General features: G+C 38.3%; 1 protein-coding gene across 1 annotated transcript in view; it reads right to left on the minus strand.

The window, feature by feature from the left end:
* Positions 1–20,298, minus strand: part of LOC106875998 (uncharacterized) — a 34,301-nt gene extending 14,003 nt beyond the window's left edge. Inside the window, exons 1-3 of the mRNA XM_052975658.1 lie at positions 20,082–20,298; positions 9,158–10,305; positions 1,532–1,665 (exon numbers count right to left, since the gene is read on the minus strand). Of these exons, the coding sequence (XP_052831618.1) occupies positions 1,532–1,665; positions 9,158–10,227 (1,204 nt within the window). The 5' untranslated portion in view covers positions 10,228–10,305; positions 20,082–20,298. The remainder of the gene's footprint in view (positions 1–1,531; positions 1,666–9,157; positions 10,306–20,081) is intronic.
* Positions 20,299–22,098: the final 1,800 nt, after the last annotated feature.

Consider the following 22,098-nt stretch of genomic DNA (forward strand, 5'->3'; position numbering starts at 1 on the left):
AGTGTCTTCTACTATAGCTTCGGGCCGACCAAAGCCTTGCGAGTGGATTTGGTAGACGGAAACTGAAAGAAGCCCGTCGTATATATGTATATATGTGTGTGTGTGTGTGTGTATGTTTGTGCCCCCAACATTACTTGACAACCGATGCTGGTGTGTTTACATCCCCGTAACTTAGCGGTTCGGCAAAAGAGACCAATAGAATAAGTACTAGGCTTACAAAGAAAAAGTCCCGGGGTCGATTTGCTCGACTAAAGGCGGTACTCCAGCATGGCCGCTGTCAAATGACTGAAACAAGTAGAAGAGAGTAAATATATATATATGTGTGAGTGTGTGTATTTGGAGATGGGTGAGCTCTTAATGTAGGGCAAGCAGTAAACCAAGACTTATAACACAGTATCAATTTTCAACAGAAACTCTTCTATCTCAGTAATGTCATTAAGTCTATTTTTGTGAGTGGGGGAGGCCCCTACACGTAAAAATGTTCTAATTCTACTCTACTAAAATTATAGGAGATTGTGCAACATATACATATATCACAGTTTCTTTTATCTATCCATTCATCCATTCATGTGTGTATGCGTGAGAGAGTGTGAGTATTAATTCTGTTCAACTCAGATAAACCTTTTCATTTTGTTTCAATGACCTACTTTTAACTTTCAAACAGGTGTAAATTCAAATCCTTTCCAAGTTTTCTCAAACAGTTCCTTCTTCATTCTTAGTTCACTTCTGTCACTTTCTAGCACCTATACTGAGACAAACGATAACTTTTCTGCTGTGTGAGCCTTGTCATTATTATCCTCCTCCTCAAGCCGGCAAGCTGGCAGAATCGTTAACAAATTGGATAAAATGCTTAATGGTATTTCACTCGTCACTATGTTCTGAGTTCAAATTCCGCTGAGGTCGACTTTGCTTTCCATCCTTTCGGGGTCAATAAATTAAGTACCAGTTACGCACTCGGGTTGATATAATTGATTTATCTCCACCCCCAAAATTTCAGGCCTTGTGCCTATAATAGAAAGGATTATTATCATCCTCCACAAGGCAGCGAGCTGGCAGAATCGTTAGCAAATTGGATGAAATGCTTAGCGGTATTTCACTCATCGCTATGTTCTGAGTTCAAATTCTGCCAAGATTGATTTTGCCTTTCATTCTTTTTGGGTCAATAAAATAAGTACCAGTTAAACACTGGAGTCAATATAATCAACTCATCTCCACCTCCCCCAAGCTGCTCTTGTGGCAAAAATTTGAAATAATTCTTATCATCCGCCTCCAATTTGAAAACAGTTGACTGCCACAAGCTTCAGTGTATAAAATAAATTGTAATGGCTGAATACAATCTGTGAAAAGTTATTTTTTACCTTTGTCAATATATTTTGGTACATCCCTTACTGTACATCTCTTAGCCTTCACTGAAACCGATTCCCAGTCATTTCTATAATCATCACATATATGATAGCATACCAAAAAGACAAACATGAAACAACAGCAGAAATTGTAAAGGAGTGAGTATATATTAGTCTACAGCATTTACCTGGTCTCCGTCCTGTAGAAGTTGGAGCTGGAGTAACTTTCCGTTTTTTGGGTGCTTTTGGTTCTGCCTCTGAAGGATGGTAGTCTGAATCACTGTCGTTCGTTTGTTCCACTAAATCAACATTCCGGTAATCTCTGACAAAAGTAGATAATAGTAGAGTCAAGAAGATGTTATTGAAAAACATGGCACATTCAAAGTAATTTAGAAAATAACCATATTTTTAAAAATCTGCAGCTTTAATTTTTTTTCCATCATCATTTAACGTCCACCTTCCATGCTGGCATGGGTTGGACGATTTGACTGGGGACTGGTGAACCATATGGCTACACCAGACACCAATCTGATCTGGCAGAGTTTCTACAGCTGGATGCCCTTCCTAACGCCAACCACTCCGAGAGTGTAGTGGGTGCTTTTTACGTGCCACCGGCATGAGGGCCAGTCTGGCGGTATTGGCAACGGCCATGCTCAAATGGTGTTTTTTACGTGCCACCTGCACAGGAGTCAGTCCAATGTTCTGTTCACATGCCACCGGCACAAGTGCCAGTAAGGCGAAGCTGGAAACAATCGCGCTCAAATGGTGCTTTTTACGTGCCACCGGCATGGAAGCGAGACCGCTACTCTGGCAGTGATCCTGCTCGGATGGTGCTGTTAGTACTCCACCGGCACGAGTGCCAGTCTCTCTTTTGAAATTTCTAATAAGCCCTTCCATAACTTTTCTTATGAAATGCACTGCACAAATATTTGTGCAGTGTTTCAATTAATTTTGGAAGTGATCAAAAATTTGGAAGCATTTAGTAAAATAGCATAACATTTTTATGAAGCTATGATTTGAATGTAACTGACAGAATGGTTCTTAAATGAATATTAAAAAAATGGAAAGTTTAATTTAAATATAAACACTAAAACGAGAGATTTTGTATTCTACAGGCAGAAATAGTCATGAACAAGTTGGTATTGAAAGGGTTTAAGGATGTCAAAAATAACTGAATGATATTTACCATACTAGTATATTTTAGTAATTAACCCTTTTGATACCAACCTACATGAGACTGCTCTTGATATCATGATACAAACCCTTTCGTTACCAATCCGGCTGAAACCGGCTCTGGCTCTGTAGTACAAATGTTTTGTTTTCAAAAGTTCTGAATTAAAATCTTCCACCAAACCTTAGTCACAATTTATGTTTCTAACACTAGCTTAATGATAACTAAGTTATTTTACTAAATTCTTTGTTATATTTAAAATTAATTGAAAGAAACACAGAGCATCTCAACAGAAATATGGTAAGAAAAGTGTTAAAGTGATCTAAGTTAAAACTTTATGTTCCAAACACCAGTTTAATAACTAATTTACTTTATTAAATTCTTTTTTTTTATTATTTTAAATTAATGGAAGTTGGCACAATGGCCCAGTGGTTAGAGCAGTGAACTCGCAGTCAAAGGATCACGGTTTCGATTCCCAGACTGAGTGTTGTGTGTTTATTGAGCGAAAACACCTAAAGCTCCATGAGGCTCCAGCACGGGGTGGTGGCGACCCCTCTTGCACTCTTTTGCCCCAACTTTCTCTCACTCTTTCTTCCTGTTTCTTGAGTAAAAAGCTGCTATGGACTGGTGTCCCATTCAGCTGGGGGTGGGGGAACACATACGCCATGGAAACCAGGAAACCGGCCCTATGCTCCACAACGGGCTAAGAGGAATTTCCATTCCATTCCAAATTAATGGAAACAAAGACATGTTTCAGCAAAAATATGGTAATGAAAGTGTTCAAAGCTTTACCCATAGAAACATACATTTTCTTGGAAACAAGCTATATCTTTCTGTGGAAAGGGTGCAGCCAACTGAATTAATCTCCAGTTTATGACTGTGAATGATTTTACTGAGTTCACAGAAAAGGGAACTCAAGTGAACCTGACAGAAATTAAACATAAAAACTAGAGTAATAAAACTAAAATCCTGTTTTTACCTCTTCAATGAAGTTTAACAATGACAACAGCAACAACAATAATGTTTTTTTTCAAGACACTTTTTAAAAAGAGAAAATATTACATTTGATCAAATGAACAGGATTCTACTTTTTCTTTTACTTGTTTCATTTTGACTGGAGTCATGCTGGAGCACTGCCTTTAGTCGAGCACATCCCCGCCCCCAGGACTTATTCTTTGCAAGCCCACTACTTATTCTATTGATCTCTTTTGCTGAACCGCTAAGTTACGGGGATGTAAACACACCAGCATCGGTTGTCAAGCGATGTTGGTGGGGACACACACATACAAACATATATATATATATATATATATATATATATACACATACAATAGGCTTTTTTCAGTTTCCGTCTACCAAATCCACTCACAAGGCTTTGGTCAGCCCGAGTCTATGGTAGAAGACACTTGCCTAAGGTGCCACACAGTGGGACTGAACCCAGAACCATGTGGTTGGTTAGCAAACTACTTACCACACACCCACAATCAATATTTGTTAAATACAAATGTTTAATTGACTAAAAATCAAAAGCTGGAGTCCCTAAAACAATCTGAAGTTATCTTCAACTTGGTCCTGTGACAACTCTGGTGTTAAGTTGCATAGACAGGGAAAACCCACCGTATGGACAACCACTGGTCTTCCACACAACCGTGTCTAGGCTTGTACCCTCTTTGAAGGCAGATCCAAGACCTCTCAAGAGTGAAGGATGCACATAACCCTATAGCTTAAACCAGAACAATTGTGGAAATCAGGTATATCCACTCAAAATTAACAGTGGAAAGCAGTTTTATAAACCAATCTATCTTTTGTTGAGGACTGTCATGTTTGAAACTAGTTCATGTTGAGATATGTCAAGTTCATTGGAGCAACAAAACTTGCAGAAAATACCAATTCTATTTTTTTTGGTAGATATTTAAGACCATTACTGGAATAACTATGAAATTTAATTTCACAATTAGAGGGTTTGTAGTGCCCTCTCAGATAATTAGATAAAAAAAAAAATAAATAAATGTAGCTTGAGTGACCTTCTATAGAATGTTCTGGAACATTCCATGAATTTCCAGATAACATGGAAGTGAGGGATTTCCACTCCACATATTATTAAAGGAAAAAAACGAAAGTTAATCTTCCCTTATGGAAGGGCCAAATAGAAATTTCAAAAGCATTTGAGCTTTGGATGAGAAGCATTGAATATATGTAGGTTGTTCTTACAACTGTCCTCTGATTATAAGATGTATTGTTTTTATTTCAAGGTATTCTTGTATACTATGTTTGCATACACAACATTGAGAAACTATTATCTGTAAAATTACAGCAGACACCACAATGAATAAAACCATTATTGTTCCTGTTTAAGGATTTTCTTTGAGTTGTTTTGTTCTGTTGAATGTTGAGGAGTTTTCACCTAGAAGATGAATATGGTGTAGTGATCCTGCCAAAGTTTCCTTCAAAGCTAAACTAGTGGTTGGCATGCCAGAGGTGTCTACTGGAAAAGACAACCCAATGTCTAATTCACTAAAGGTTAAACAAGTTGTATCACTTCTCTGCTAGGATAATCACAATCCTTTCTACTATAGGCACAATGCCAGCAATTTCAGAGAAAGAGGATAAGTCAATTATAACAGCCACAGTGCTAAAATGGTGCTTATTTTATCAACCCCAAAAGCACAAAAGGAAAAGTCAACCATAGGCGTATTTTAACCCAGAACATAAAGATAGATGAAATGTTACAAAGCATTTTGTCTGATGTGCTAAGAATTCTTCCAGTTCACAAACTTTGCTTGTGTATATATATCATCATCATCATCATCATCGTTTAACGTCCGCTTTCCATGCTAGCATGGGTTGGACAATTTGACTGAGGACTGGTGAAACCGGATGGCAACACCAGGCTCCAATCTAATTTGGCAGAGTTTCTACAGCTGGATGCCCTTCCTAACGCCAACCACTCAGCCTATTCCCCATTTCTTTTTAGGAGGGGGTAGCCACAATAAGGCACACACCAGGCATTCCCTTCATTTCCCAGCTCAAAGGGGTGAGCCCCATTCTATGCTTGGGTCAAGGCATAGAAAGCAACCCCTAATATCAGCAGCGAGGCCCTGACAGCAATATGCTGGTTTACCCTCACTGCATCATGCTGGTTCCATACCCCTTTAAGCAACATCAAAATTCACTCATCCGTCCACAAACACTCTTCAAGCTTTCCTATCATTTATAAACTCTCTTGCCTCTCTCACTCCAACACCTCTAACCACCAAAGCTTTTCTCACTCCATCCATCCACACAAACCGAGGTCTGCCTCTAGTTCTGCTGCCTACTACTTCAGTCTTCATCACCCTCCTTACCATCCACACCTCATCCATCCTCTCCATTCGTCTATCCAATTTGGTTGTTAGTTTTTCTCTCATTCCTGTTCGTCTTCACACCTTCTCATTCCTCATCCTGTCCATCCGTGTCACAGGACATGGATGATATAATCATAATGCTGGCAATTTCTATCACAAGTACAATATTCCAAAATTTTGAGAAATGGCACAAGCAATTTAATCTAATCCTATTCCTGACTAATTCTTATTTAATTGATCCCTATCCCAACCATCATGGTTCTCTCTTAGGCATACCTTGCTTCATGTCTTTAATACCTAACTGTTCCCCTTAGCTTACCTGTACCTTACCTATGCTAGTTAACGTTCTACATTCACTGGATCATACTTCCTGAAAGGATAAGTTCTACCATACCATTTCGGACTAGTTTCAGGGCACAAAGATGAATCTCCAGTTGTGTTTACAACTTAATGGGTAGACCAATAAAGGAAACTAAATGTGGTCGCTCATATCAGCCAATTAGCTCTCAATTCATGATGTATTATGTTAAGGAAGAACACACCTGATAATGAAGTCCCAGGTATATCTAAATGACTGGATGGTTACAAATGAAATACCTTTAATCATAAGTCTGCTCAATCAAAATTGTCCAATGATATATCTTTTATCTTTTACTTATTTCGATCATTTGACCATGTTAGGGGGACCGTCTTGAAGCACTTTTATTCCAATGGATCGACCCCAGAGCTTTTTTTTTTTAAAAGCTTGGTACTTATTCTATCGGTCTCTTTTGCAGAACAGCTAAGTTACGGGAAGGTAAACACACCAACACAGGTTGTCAAATGGTGGTGGGAGACGGGCTAGTTTCTGTTTCCGTCTACGAAATCCAATTACAAAGCTAAAACAAAAAAGAAAAAAAAAAAAGAAAAATCCAACGAACATAATTATTAATTATTTAGTTTCTTGTTGGCCTATCCGGTCCTCGTTCTCATTTGAAATACACAACAATTTTCTTCAACACACCTAAAACGCAGATAATTACATATTTATGTAAATACGAGAACCAGAAACTAGATTTAGTGATAATGATATGAAACACGCGCGAAATTTAATCTTTCTCTAAACAGCGATAGCAATTTATCACAGACAGCATTACCAGATGATCTGAAACTTGTTACTGACAGCTGGGGAAGCTAAGGACGAGTCCAAGATAAGAGTCCGAAAGGTGCTTTTTATTTGAAATTATTACCGGCGGATTGATAGAATTGTTAGCGTCGGACAAATCCCATTGAAATTAAATGTGCTATTCATCTTTTTAGGATCGATAAAAATATGAAGTACCAGTTAAATACTGATCCGATTTATATGGCTAGAATTGCATATAAAGAAAACAATTTATAAATCTAAAATGAAAGTAAATATATGGTAAGGGAGGTAACTCCCATTAATTAATCAAAGGGAGATAATATTCATTGCTTGAGAATAATGCAGAAAACCCTCCCCCTGTTCGTGTTGCGGAGTTGGTGCGTTCTTGAAAAAATCTGTCGTAACGCGAAAACTATTTTCTCATTAATTTTCATGTTATACAGTAATCCCTCGACTATCGCTGGTGTTACGTTCCAAAACCCACCGCGATAGGTGAAAATCCGCGAAGTAGAAACAATACTGTAACGTAATGTATATTTAAAAAAAATTATTTTCTTAATTTGTATATATTTAATTATAAATGCAAAACAACACCACGGAGGAATCGACGTAAGCTTAAATAATAAACCACGATGTGGCGAGGGATTACTGTAAAGAGATAATGCCTTCCTACGGATTTTTTCGAAACAAGAACGAAAATCAAGCCACACAATTACCTTTAAGTATGAAAGTAAACAACTTGTAAACAAACATAGTAAGATGTATACATAAAAAAACTATTTGAAGAGAAATATGTTAGAGCATAAATTAGAATCGAAATATTGTAATAGGGTATGTTCTTATCAACAAAAAAATATTGATTACTGTGTGAGGAATGGTGGTAGAGGAATGAAGGTGACATGGAGGAAGACGTTATCCTCTATCTTATAGTCCATTGTCGTCAACATTTACTTGAGGGGCTAAGAACTTGTCTAGTGCCATGTAAAATGTACTCAGCCACACACTGTAAAGTGGTTGGCGTTAGAAAGGGCACCCAACAGCAAAAACTATGCCAAAGCAGACAATTGAAGTCTGGTGCAACTCTCCGGCCTTGCCAGCTCCTGTCAAACCATCCAACCCATGCCAGCATGGAAAATGAGCATTAAATGATGATCAACATTCTCTTTCCAAATCCTGCTGCATTTCACATGGAATCTTTGTGCCTCTAAAGTTGTCTTGGTGTGTAAGTCGACCTACTTATTTTGGCTGTAAATTTTGACTTGTATGCTGGTAGTGTGGTACATACATTCAGTTAGGTAGACTGAGCCATTGAAAACAGATTAGGGGACATGGGCTTTCCACTCTTTAGCTAGTTGAATAGGTGAAAGGGGAAAATTTTGTGAAATGGAGAAGCACTAATAATGGTCTCTAACATAGGTAGAAGACCCAAATGTTGGGAAAGGCAACAATTTAATAAATCAACCCCCACCACTGGGACTTGAATGATACTTTAGTTGCCTCCTCCTCTTCTAAAATGGGCAAAAAGCAAACAGGATTTGACTCATGTTCACAATTCTGACAGTAATTTAACTTATCGTTATTCTAAGTTTGGAAGAAAAACAGAAGATAACTGGGAAAAATTAAAGAGGATTAGAAAATGCAGCTTTATGAGATTCAGACAGTATTAACCCTTTAACATTCAGTTTTACTGTCAAATGTAATATCTATTCACATGAATTTGAATTAGTCATGCATCATCTTGCAGTTTTTAAATTTCAATAACGTGATTGTTTATTTTTAGAATGATGTAGGGGAAATGAAAGAGGTCAAATCTGGTCAGTTTCAACATAAAGAAGAAATGTTTCCTTCTCAAGCCATGCCAGGTTTCAGTGGCCAACAAATTCCCCACCTGGACGGGACACTAATTTGTCGCAGGATTGCTCATTTTTGCCAGCTGAGTGGACTGGAGCAACGAGAAGTGAAGTGTTTTGCTCAAGAACACAATGCATCACCTGGTCCAGGAATCGAAACCACAATCTTACGATCATGAGTCCAACACCTTAACCAGAGCCATGCGCCTCCACCATAAAACAGGTCAAATATTTTGGTTGGATTAAACAATACAATACATACTCAGTCCATGTATAACGAATGCCACAAAAACACAAGTTAATTATGGATACAACTTAATTACCTAAATTTGTAGGGAATAACTCGCCGTCGAGCCGGAACCTTCCCTGATCGTCTCTCAATTTCATAATCATTCGCCTGAACTCCAATTTCCACACTAATTGGTGTGAGAGGCTTCCTCAGCACCATTTCATTTTCTTTCGTAACCGATCCATTGTCATCACTGTCTTTAGTCTGGTTATTATTGCATGTACTACTTACTTGTTCAGCGCTCTTGTTATTAACATTACCTAAATTGTTCTGCAAGATTGATATTGCAATTAAAGTCTCTGCAGTGATTGCATCTTCACAATTAGTTCCAATCTTTGTACCATTCTCACCCGTGGTGGAATGTTTCCCATCCGGAACAACAGAAACGGGGTTTTTGGTGTCAGCACTTTCACTAGTTTTAGACTGTCTTTTTTCTGTCTCTGTATCCACAGTTTCAGTGACTGAATCATTTGAACTTTTGGAATGCGAGAGATTGTTAGAATTATTCCCTTCTGACACTTCTTTTACTGATACTGCTTTTGATTCTGTATTCTGGCATGCAGTAATTGATACCGATACAGGAACCAGAATTACATCCTTACATTCAACTGTGCTAGAGTCTTTTTGAGCATCATTGACAACATCAACCTTTTCCACCACGGTCTCCACTGGGAAGGGTGTTTCATTGGCTACATTCAAAAGATTATTTTCTATTATTTCAACAGAATCTATTGTTTGACTGGAATCATCAGTTTTCCTATCTCTTAAAGTGATATAATTACCAACAACTGGTGAAGCAGTTATGGCCGTTTCAATGTCTTCCTTTTCAGAAATTAGGTTACTTTCTGCTTGATGTAGGTCTATCTTGGCAGCAGAACTCTCTTCTTTTTTGGCACAATTCATCTGATCCTCATTGACATGCTCAGAGCCTTCATTACCTACACTGTTTTCTGATGCTACTTGAATCACCGTTTTTTGCTCTGGGCAAGCTTCTATTGCATTGTCTGAAGATGAGGAATTGTTGACAACATCTGAAGAGTTGTTTTTATAACTGTTTTCTTCATTTGTCACATTGCAGGTAGCTTCAAGGGTGCAAGTTTCCATCGTTACTAAATGAGTGCAGAAGAAAAGTTGCAGTTTTTAAAGCAGGCATCTATTATTAGTCATATCACAGCAAATGGCCTGAAACAAAAAACAAAAATGGAAAATTATAAGCATAAAAATGTAGAGATGAATCTAATTGAAAATGGTAGATTGGCAAAAATAATTAAAAAAAAACTCAAAGTAAGTAGATTGGTAATTAGTTATTAAGATAACTCATAAAGATGAAAGACCAAGTAGACTCTGATAAAATATGGAATGAAAACAAAATTATAAATGAATACCGAGCTTTGAAAGGTTTTTTTTAAGGGTCAATGTTTAATTTGTTTTATGATAAGATAGGAAAATCTATCCCTGAACAGTAACATTTCAGGATTATGAAGTGGCATGCTGGCAGAAACGTTAGCACGCCCGGTGAAATGCTTAGCTGTATTTCGTCTGTCTTTATGTTCTGAGTTCAAATTCCACCAAAGTTGACTTTGCCTTTCATCCTTTCGGGGTTGTAAATTAAGTACCAGTCGTGTACTGCGGTCGATCTAATTGACTGGCCCCCCTCCAACAAAATTTTGGGCCTTGTGCCGAGAGTAGAAAAGAACATTTCAAGATTATTGGGCACCTGTTCATGAAATGAACTACCAATGAAAGAGAAGCTAAGGAGTCACTTGCATGCTAGAAATAGCAGATAAATCTTCCTCAAATCACAACTGATTGTTTTAAAACAGGAAGGACACATTGAGTAATGTAATCCATTGTAGGTCATTGTAATGTGGCGAGCTGGTAGAAATGTTAGCATGCCGGGCAAAATGCTTAGCAGTATTTCATCTCCCGCTACGTTCTAAGTTCAAATTCCGCGGAGAGGTTGACTTTACCTTTCATCTTTTGGGGTCGATAAATTAAGTACCAGTTGCGTACTGCGGTCGATCAGATTGACTGGCCCCCTACCCCAAAATTTTGGGTCTTGTGCCTAGAGTAGAAAAGAATATTTGTTGTCAGCTCCATGTAAAAGCACCCAATACACTCTGTGAAGTGGTCGGCATTAGAAAGGGCATGCAGCTATAGAAACCATACCAAGACAGACAACTGGAGCCTGGTGCAGTTCTCTGGATTCCCATCTCTGGTCAAACCATCCAATCCAGGCCAGCATAGAAAACAGGTGTTCAATGATGATGATGATGATGATGATGTAGTCTTATCCTTCTAGTGTTAAGGTTATTTTATTCTTTTACTTGTTTCAGTAATTTGACTGTGGCCATGCTGGAGCACCGCCTTTTTAGTCGAGCAAATCAACCCTTGGACTTATTCTTTGTAAGCCTAGTACTTATTCTCTCGGTCTCTTTCTGCTGAACCACTAAGTTATGGGGACGTAAATACACCAGCATCAGTTGTCAAGCGATGTTGGAGGGACAAGCACAGACACACAAACATATATACACACACATATATATATACGACGGGCTTCTTTCAGTTTCCGTCTACCAAATCCACTCACAAGGCTTTGGTCAGCTCAAGGCTATAGTAGAAGACACTTGCCCAAGGTGCCACGCAGTGGGACTGAACCCAAAACCATATGGTTGGTAAGCAAGCTACCTACCACACAGCCACTCCTGCGTCTATCTTTATAATTAAATATTATTAAGAACAGTATTTTTTTTTAAATGTCAAAATATTTTGCGGGTGGATTTGGTAGATGGAAACCGAAAGAAGCCTGTCATATATATGTATATGCTTTGCTTAAGAGGATCCGTCAAGCCAAGTGCACCCATGCTGGTGGCATGTAAAAAAAACAAAAAACCTTTGAACATTGGGCCAGATGGAGGCAAAGTGGCTGAGTTCCTTTCAAGTGTTGGGCTTCATGGAGGCAATGACTGACACCTTTGGCATTGTGTTGTGCTTGAGAAGAAGACTCATCAAGCTGAGCAAAATTGCAGTTGTGGCAGATACCAATGTCATGCAATTCATGCAATTGGCCCCTGTGCTGGTGGCACGGAAAAGTACTCATTGCACTCTCGGGGTGACCGGTATTAGGAAGGGCATCCAGCTGTAGAAAAACTCTGCCAAATCAGACTGGAGCCTGGCACAAGCCTTCCAGCATGGACAATGGACATTAAATGATAATGACATGTGTGTGTGTGTGTGTGACTGTGCCCCCTCCCCTTGACGATTAGTGTTGGTTTGTTTATATCACTGTGACTTAGCAGTTTAGCAAAAGAGAATGATAGAATAAGTGCCAGGCTTAAAAAACAAATTTTTTGTAAATTTTTCAAGGTGGTGCCCCAGTATGGCTGCAGTCTAATAACTAAAACAAAAGTAAACCAAAATAAAAAATTTACAATCAGAGAATCCCTGCTACACATCTCACTTTTCACACACACACACACATCTTTAGATAATCTGTTGGAGAGAGTGGGAGGAGAGGAGAAAAAGAGGGAAGTAGAGAGAGAGAGAGAGAGAGAGAGGAAGTAGAAAGTGATACACCTAATGATAGGAAGGTTTTTAACTTCTCCAGAAGTAATATTATCCCACAAGATGAACTCCCAGCATCAGGTTATGTAGATAACAGAGCTTACTTAATATTCACAGGAAGCTACTTAAGCAGTTAATATTCGTAAGGTTTTTATCCTGTATTACATTATGTTCAGGTACAGTCCTGCTCTGTGATCATCTGTCAAGGATAACACCACACCTTTACTGCATAGGTATTATTTATATTTTTCTGTTTTTCTAACACCGTTAACATGGAGAGGAAAGGCAATGATTATCAACCATTGCAGACCTTCCCAGCCAGGCGAAGGAGATGATGTAGTTAATGTTCAGATTAAATTTCTGCAGGTAGCCATGGGCAGGGAGGGAGTTTTCAGAGAATTGCATTTCAAGGGAATAGATGTTTAGTAGGCAAGGTTTGTAGGTGAGACATACGAAGGAAGATAAGAAGAGGTATTATTTGATCCTTTCACCTGCATGATTTTCACAAAGAAAAAAAAAAAAAAAAAAAAAAAAAAAAAAAAAAAAACGGATTTTTTTGCGTGGAATCAAGTACCCTGACTCCCTAATATGCTGCAAACTCCTTATTTTTGTTAGGAATCATTGGAAATTTTTTTTTGTCTTTTCATTGAATGAATTCCAGTGACCTCCTGGTATGCTACAAAACCCTTTTTTGGGTCCAGAAGATGAGGTGGAAGCCTCGGAAATTTCACTCCGCCAACTCCATTGATCTTTGCACCGGCATGATTTTTCACTAAGGCAAAAAAAAAAAATTAGGCAGGGTGTTATGTGTGGGATGGGGGTTGTATTGCTTGCCAGTTCAGAGGAGCATATTAATTACAGAAGGCGAGATAGAGAGAGAATAGGGAATGTTAGTGCATTAATGGTTGTGGTAAGCTAACGGATGCTAATCAACATGGAGATCTTTTTAGTTGATAAGGGTTACTACTAAGATCTGAAATTTGTGTAGGTGCAGGTGTGGCTGTGAGGTAATAAATTTGCTTCCCAGCCATGTGGTTCCGGGTTCAGTACCACTGCATGGTGCTTCGGGTGAATGTCTTCTACAGAGCCAGAGGTGGTTTCAGCCAGGTTGGTATCAAAAGTGTTAACTTAATCATTTGTTAAAATGTCCAAAACTCTTCTATGATTTATGAAGTTTAGACCCTTCACACTTTATCAAAAAGATACAACTTTTGCTGATGCAGACACCATTTTCTCAAGCCATTTTTTCTTACTTCCTACCAATATACAGGGTTGGCCAAAAGCCACGTGACAGTAAATCAAAACCATTTACCGTATTTTAACCCCCTAATTTTGGGGGCTTAAAATTCCATGTATAAGAAACTCCCATATTTTTTTTTAACCTAATTTTTGACAAAAAAGGATTCGTTATACATATTAAAATACGGGAATTTCAAGATTAATTTATGTTTAACAACTGAATGAATTTAATAAAAGCATCTAAATATGAAACATCTTGAAAATTGTTCAAACTGAAGTCCTTCTTGAGCAACACATTTTTCCATTTGAGTCAATACAGAATTAGACAGTATTTATGGAAGTTTGTATATACATATATATATATCATCATCATTTAATGTCTGCTTTCCATGCTGGCATGGGTTGGATGGTTTGACAGGAGCCAGTAAGGCTGGGGGCTGCACCAGTCACCAGTTATCTGTTTTGGCTTGCTTACAGCTGGATGCCCTTCTTAATACCAACCACTTTACTGAGTGTACTGGGTGCTTTTTATGTGGCACTAGCACCAGTGCTTTTTAACTTGTCACTATATATATGAAATATAATTGCTAACCAAATGTGGTGGTCCCATAGAGGACGATGCTACTGCTGTTTTTAGCCCCAGGAGGACTATATATATATATATATATATATATATATGCTGATGCCATGTAAATGGCACCTGTGAAATTGGAGTCGGGCTGTTGGTGGTTCCTTGTAAATGGCACTCATGAATTGTCAAGTTATTGCCAGTGCCATGCAAATAGCACCCATTTCACTCCATGAGTGGTTGGCATTAGGAAGGGAATCCAGCAGTAGAAACCATACCAAATTAGACTGAAACCTGGTGCAGCTCTCCGGCTTACCAGTTCCAGTTAAACCGTTTAACCTATGCCAGCATTGAAAGTGGATGTTAAATGACCTCTCTCTCTCATCATCATCATCATCGTCGTTTAACGTCCGCTTTCCATGCTAGCATGGGTTGGACGATTTGACTGAGGACTGGTGAACAGGATGGCAACACCAGGCTCCAATCTGATCTGGCAGAGTTTCTACAGCTGGATGCCCTTCCTAACACCAACCAGTCCGAGAGTGTAGTGGGTGCTTTTACATGCCAGGTACTGGCAACGGCCACGTTCAAATGGTGTATTTTACATGCCACCTGCACAGGAGTCAGTCCAGCGGCACTGGCAACGACCTAGCTCGAATGTTTTGTTCATGTGCCAGTAAGGCGATGCTGGTAACGATCACACTGGAATGGTGCTCAGTTAAACCGTCTAACCCATGCCAGCATGGAAAGTAGATGTTAAATGATCTCTCTCTCTCTCTCTCGCTTTCTCTTGTTTAGTAACCACATGGTTTTGGGTTCAGTTCCACAGTGCACCCCTTTCAGCAAGTGTTAGGCTGACCAATGCCTTGTGAGAAAATTTGGTAGAGGGGAAAACTTTGTAGAAGCCTGTCCTCTTTGTGTGTGTGTGTGTGTGTGTGTGTCTTTGTCCCCCACCACCACTTGACAACCGCTGTTGGTTTGTTTACATCCAACAGAATAATAACTGGGCTGGTTTGTGTGTTCTCAACCGAAGTCCAGATGATCCTTGGTTCTCAACTGGGGTCCATGTAAGATTTTGCTGCTAAAATTTATGTGCAATAAACTGGTTATACTTTTACAATGCACAAAATATTTTACTTGTTTGCTTAGGGAGTGGGAACAGACACATTACAGCCAAAAGGAGTTCAAACCCTGATCACTTCAACTTTTTTCCTCAGAGACATATTATCCTTCCTATGTTTTTTTCTTAAACAATAACAGGATGCAATTTGAATGACATTTGGTTGATATTTCATGAAGTCAAGTGACCACATAAAGGCTGCATCTCTATGCAACTAACTGGGAGAAGTGACATCTGCCTTGTGGCCTCAATACTACTGTTTTATATCTCATTCCTGGTGACATACTGTTAAAACATTTAGCTCTTAATGACATTTTCCTAACTATAAATAATGTCTCTTCAGCTGGGAGGGGTTTTTTTTTAAACGATGCTTAAATTGTGCTTAGATCAAATTCCATACAATGAAGAGATGAGAGATAAAAGATTCCACTGTATAGGTTGTTTTTCTAGCTGAGATTGTGGTTTTAGCCCCAGATCAGGCAGAAACAGTCATATCATCAAAGGTATCCCAGCCATAATCATTTTAACTATTCAGACATAATATCATCGTCATCATTTAACGTCCATTGTCCGTGCTGGCATGGGTTGGATGGTTTGACCAGACTGGCACGCTGGAAGGCTGCACCAGACTCCAGTCTGATATGGTTTTCTATGGCTGGATGTCCTTCCTAACGCTGACCTCTCCAAGGCTTTTACATGCCACTGGCACAGGTGCCATTTGCATGACACTGGGGTGCTTTTATGTGCCACTAGCATGGGTACCAATCTGTGTGATACTGGTATCTGCCATCACTTGATGGGTCTTCTCAAGCACGACATAATGCCAAAGATCTTGGTCATTGCCTCCATGAGGCCCACCACTCGAAAGGAACTCAGCCACTTTGTCTCTGTGAGGCCCAACAGCACTATTCAATATGTTCCCCTTTTTTAAAGACAGTAGGAATGTTATTTGTGGGAGATCTGGCTGCTGTTTCTAGCAGTTTGATTAATCACACAGGCTCAATTTTTGGTTCATCTAGCTGACGTAACATTCTTAGATGACCTAATTCTTATCTCCCTCTCTAGTAGACTGATGAAAAGAAGCACATATAAGTATGTGCACCACTCAAGTGTTCAGTAACACACTCTGTGAATAGACTAAGCTGAAGACCTACAACTTGGTTGTCCAATAACTTATTTATCAACTCTCAAAAAACAATGCTGGATTGGACTCAGTGAGGTCTTAAGGTATATAAGGCTTGGAGGCACCTTGTTAAAAATATTGCACCTGAAGATCCACAACATAAAGGGCACTGAAAGAGCCATGTTAAGAACATCACTAAGAGAACACATTTGAAATGAGATAATTTCAGAATGGAGTTGAGTGAATGATATGACTGCAAAATGCTAGGCCTAAGGTTCGCAGACAATAGTTGGAACCAGGCAAAATCGTGATGGCACCTGTACCAGTGGAGCACTAAGAGCACCGTCCGAGCGTAATCATTGCCAGAGACGCTGTCCGGCTTCCGTGCCGGTGGCACGTAAATAGCACCAGCGTGATCGTTACCAACATCGCTTTCCTGGCACGTGAAAAGACATTCGAGCGAGATCGTTGCCAGTGCCAATGGACTGGCTCCTGTGCAGGTGACATGTAAAATACACCTTTTCGAACGTGGTCGTTGCCAGTACCGCCTGACTGGCCTTCGTGCCGGTGGCACGTAAAAGCACCCACTACACTCTCGGAGTGGTTGGCATTAGGAAGGGCATCCAGCTGTAGAAACTCTGCCAAATCAGATTGGAGCCTGGTGAAGCCACCTGGTCCACCAGTCCTCAGTCAAATCGTCCAACCTATGCTAGCATGGAAAGCGGACGTTAAACGACGATGATGATGATGCAGTTTCCAAGTGGTATCAAAAAGATGGGGAAAAGGCCCCTTGGAAGGCCTCCACTCCAACTGGAAGATGATTTAGTTAAACAATTTGGGTCAAAATGGAAAAGAATGGTACAATCAAGAGAGAAGTGACTAGCAGTGTATAACAGCATCTGAAGGTCTTGTTGATACTGTGATTTCCTTGCACACTGTTATGCTCAAATCCTGTAAAAAAAACTTGCAGTAGAACAACAGAGACCATGAGGGACTGGCTGAATTGTTTGAGCAGCAGACAAAATTCTGTGGAGCATTTAGTTGCTGCCCTTATGTTCTCACAAAGGCCAACTTTGCATTGGATTCTTCTGAGCAGTGCTGCATCCAGACATAAACTAAACAAGCTATACCTTAGAGCAGTGCTCTGCAACCTTTTTTTCACTTGTGGTACACTTATATTCTTTTCAAAATTCGGCGGCACACCTAAACTAAAAATATAACTAAAGTATAGGGGGAAAAAAAAATTATATTCAGGTTACATTGTGGCACACCTAGCATCGCCTCATGGCACACTGGTTGCAGAGCACTGGCTAAGAGCCTCAAAAACTACAGGGCTGTAAAATAGAAAAGAATCCATGTTTTCAATATCTGAGATCTCCTGGTGTATTTTTTCTAACAAGGTGCCTTCTGCACTTTATATACCTTAGGGACCACACCAAGTCTAAATCCAGTATTGTTTTTGAAGGTCTGTAATTGAAGTACAAGTCAAGTACTGGATTGATAAAATATTCCTATAAGGCAGTAGTTCCCAAACTTTTACAAGCTGCTGCCCCTTGGCATCCAGGCCACATTCCTAGCGCCCCCTCATCTTCCCTACCACAAATATAGACCACTTTCTACAGCAAATTCAAAACAACTGTATTTCACAAATAAAACTTAAACCTAATTAGCTTATACTTTTTTTTTTCACATCTATCACCCTATTTTGGCCACCCCCATTATCATCCCACTTTTATTCAACACTCCCCTGGATCGTTCCACTGCCCAGAAGGGGGCAGTATTACCCACTTCGGGAACCACTGCTCTAAAGTAGCCTAGTTATGAATGCAACTATAACAGAACTTTTTAAACACATCTTTATTCAAGGCATGACTTGTTTTAACCGAGTGCCCCTTCCACATCAAACAAGGACAAGTTACAGAAAACATCGGAACATCCTAGCGGCGCCAAGTAACAAAATACAAAAACCAAGTATTAATCCAAATTTTTGATTTAGTTTCGAAGAGGTGTATGAAAAACCTAAGTTACAAGAACGTCGTTATAATACATTTAAGACCTCAAATAGTTAAGAACCAAATTAAAAAATATATTCGAGTGTTTGAATTATCAGTTATAATATAGGTTTAGTTATCTTTGAGTGAGTTACTGGGTTTCTTTTACGTAAAATGCAGTGATTAATTAAAATATAATCTATCTTATAATGAATAAAATGGAAAATACAAAACAATGTTCCTAAGTTGTAATATATATTTTCTACACGCAATATTCCATTACTATTCTCAGTCACCCTTTAACACCGGTTTTCCATGCTGACATGGAGTGGACTTTGTTTCTGAGGCTGTGTTTATAGCAAGATGCCCTTCCTGTCGCCTTTTTGTGATATACAGGGACATGGTGGGCACATTCTAAAATAGGGAAACACACGGTATTGAATGCACATCTGCGGAATGTTTAAATAATGTGCAGATATGTGTATATTTATCCTTTGAAATTTAATATATACATTCATTGTTCCTTTTGATACTCAACACATCTGTGTAGGTGGTTTCTTGTAAAATATTAAAATTCACACATTCCAATTAGACGTAACGAAATGTTTTACTTATTGGAAAAATAAATAAATTATGAAGTTGAACACTTTGTCCTAAATACCAGCTTCTTAGTATATTTTCATTTGCATCCTTCACAGCTGCAGGTTAGACGAAAGAAAATTCTATCACGAAATATAATAGTACCACACACATACATAACAATATATATATAACATATGAATATAGAATATACTTCACTAGATGTATTGAGTACTGTTTGCAACTTTAAACATCCTATATATATATATATATATATATATATATATATATATATATATACGTGTGTGTGTAAATATATACATGTATAAAAATACGTGTACTACAGATTATGTTTGCTTGTATTCAAAACAATTAAAAGCTGCATCCATCTCAGAACGGTAATATATATATATTTCTCCCCTTTTCCTTTAACATAAAATACTCTGTTCCATTTTCAAAAGTTCTCTTTTTTCTCTCGACCCCTTTTTTCAGTTTTCTTAACTATTTAAATGCGAAATCTAATAGAAATAAAAGACGAATAAGACACATCGATGACAACAACACGACATGGAAGAAGGCCTCTCATTTCAAAGAAAAAACACCTCCTGTCCACTTACGACATTGAATATTATATAGAAAACCAGTTGTATTGGTGTTCTGGTATCCCTTGGATGAAGAAAAAAAATAGTAACTTTGGCAAAAAAAAACCCCACATACAATAATTTTATTCTAAATATAATTGGATATTAAAAAAAATAAATATATGCAACTTACCAAGAGATTTTCCACGAAAATTATTGCATAGATAATATAATGTAGACAACTGCATAAATATCGCAAGCGACAGCCATGTTTGATAGAGAGATTTAGTTGAAAAATTTCCTCCACCTTTTCCTCCCGGAAGTATGGAAGGGCGACAAACACACAATCATATGTGTCGGCTTTGATAATTTGTTGTATAATTATATTGTCATAAATATATATATTCCGCTGGCGGAATTGTTAGCGCGCCAAACAAAAATGTTTAATGGCATTTTATCTGTCTTTTGGTTCTTGGTTCAAATTCTGCTGAGGTCGACTTTTATCCTTTCGGGATCGATAAAATAAGTAACAATTGAGCACTGGGGGTCGATGTAAATCGACTTACTCTCTCCATCAGCGAAATTGCTGGCCTTGTGCTAAACCTTGAATTAAGTTTTATCTTTGGTCAATAATATCGACTAGCCCCACCCTAAAATTGACCTACAGAAGAAAGGATTATTATTATTATTTGTTCAAATAATACTGAGATCGATAAAATTACAGTTGAACACCACTGTTTATATAATCGAATTACCGCCTTCCCTAGAATTGCTAGTCTTGTTCCAAAATTAAAAAACAAAACATTATTATTGTTATTATTGGTCAATATTATCGACTAGCACCTCCACTCCTACTAAAATCTCTGGTCTTGTGCTTATAGGAGAAAGGATTTTTATTATTATTAGTTTAAATAATGCCGAGGTCGGTAAACCAAAGTCCATGTTGAGTGCTGAGGTCGATGGAATCGACTAGTCCAGTCCGCCAAAATTTCAGGCCTTGTGCCTATAGTAGAAAATATATTCCACTGTCATATATCGTTATATACCATTTCACAGAACATTTTTGTTTGAAACTTGAAAACATTACACTGTTGCCGTATTTTTTTAACCTGATTTTTTTTTCTATTTTAGTTATTAAAATTTATTGGAATATAACACATGTAGATGATGCATATGTAATACAAAAACTCATTAGAAATACAAATCCCAAACCGGAAGAAAACATTTTAATTAATTTAAAAAAAATTCTTTAATATTAATTATTTTTACTTTTGGTGTCTATTTGGATTATCTCCCTTAAATTTTATTTAATTGAAATAATCGGATTAGCTAGAACTATCTAAAGAGATTTTCCGCCAGTGTTTAATGTGCAGCATCACATTATCACAATTTGGTAACTTATCTGATATAATTTTTGGCCAGTGTTACAAGAAAAAAAGAAGTTTCTAAAAAGAAATAATTTAAGATGTTACTAGTAAAGATTGTGACTTCAGGAAATTATATATATGACAGATATTTATTTTTTATCTACCCCTTAAAAGAAACGTTAAAACTGAGTTACTGAGAGAGCCTCAGTGTGGATGTCCGACTGGGTTGAAATAACTAAATCTCTGAAAAAAGAAAAAAAGATTGCATTAACATTTTAGGGAGGGCGACATTAGATGATTTGTTTCTTGATACATTTTTTTGCAAAATAAATATTTAAAGGAAAAAGTGGAGGTGGTGGTCATCACAACTGGAATGTCTGATTCTAGAGTTGCTCAGCTAAAACTAACATGGGAAACTTTGAGTTGAGTCCAAACACACAAAGTAGAAATCATACCTATAGCAATAAGCACAGGCATTGCTGCTGCACAACACTGTGGTTCTGGGTTCAATCCCATTGCATGGCATATTGCGCAAGTGTCATGTTTTTGAAGGCTTGGATAGATCAATGCATTGTGCGTGGAATTCGATAGCCAGAGACTGTACTGTACACATGCATATATTTACGTATGCGGAAACTGGAGATTGACGAGTGGTTACTAAGAGCTGTACAGGCCCAGTACAAGGATGCCGTTAGTAAGGTAAGGGTCGGCAATGAGTATAGTGAAGAATTCAGGGTAGAAGTAGGGGTCCACCAAGGATCAGCCCTCAGCTCCCTCTTATTCATTATAGTCCTCCAGGCAATAACAGAGGAATTCAAGACAGGTTGCCCCTGGGAGCTCCTC

The sequence above is a fragment of the Octopus bimaculoides genome, chromosome 2 (assembly GCF_001194135.2).
Source record: "Octopus bimaculoides isolate UCB-OBI-ISO-001 chromosome 2, ASM119413v2, whole genome shotgun sequence".
NCBI classification, from domain to species: Eukaryota; Metazoa; Mollusca; class Cephalopoda; order Octopoda; family Octopodidae; genus Octopus; species Octopus bimaculoides.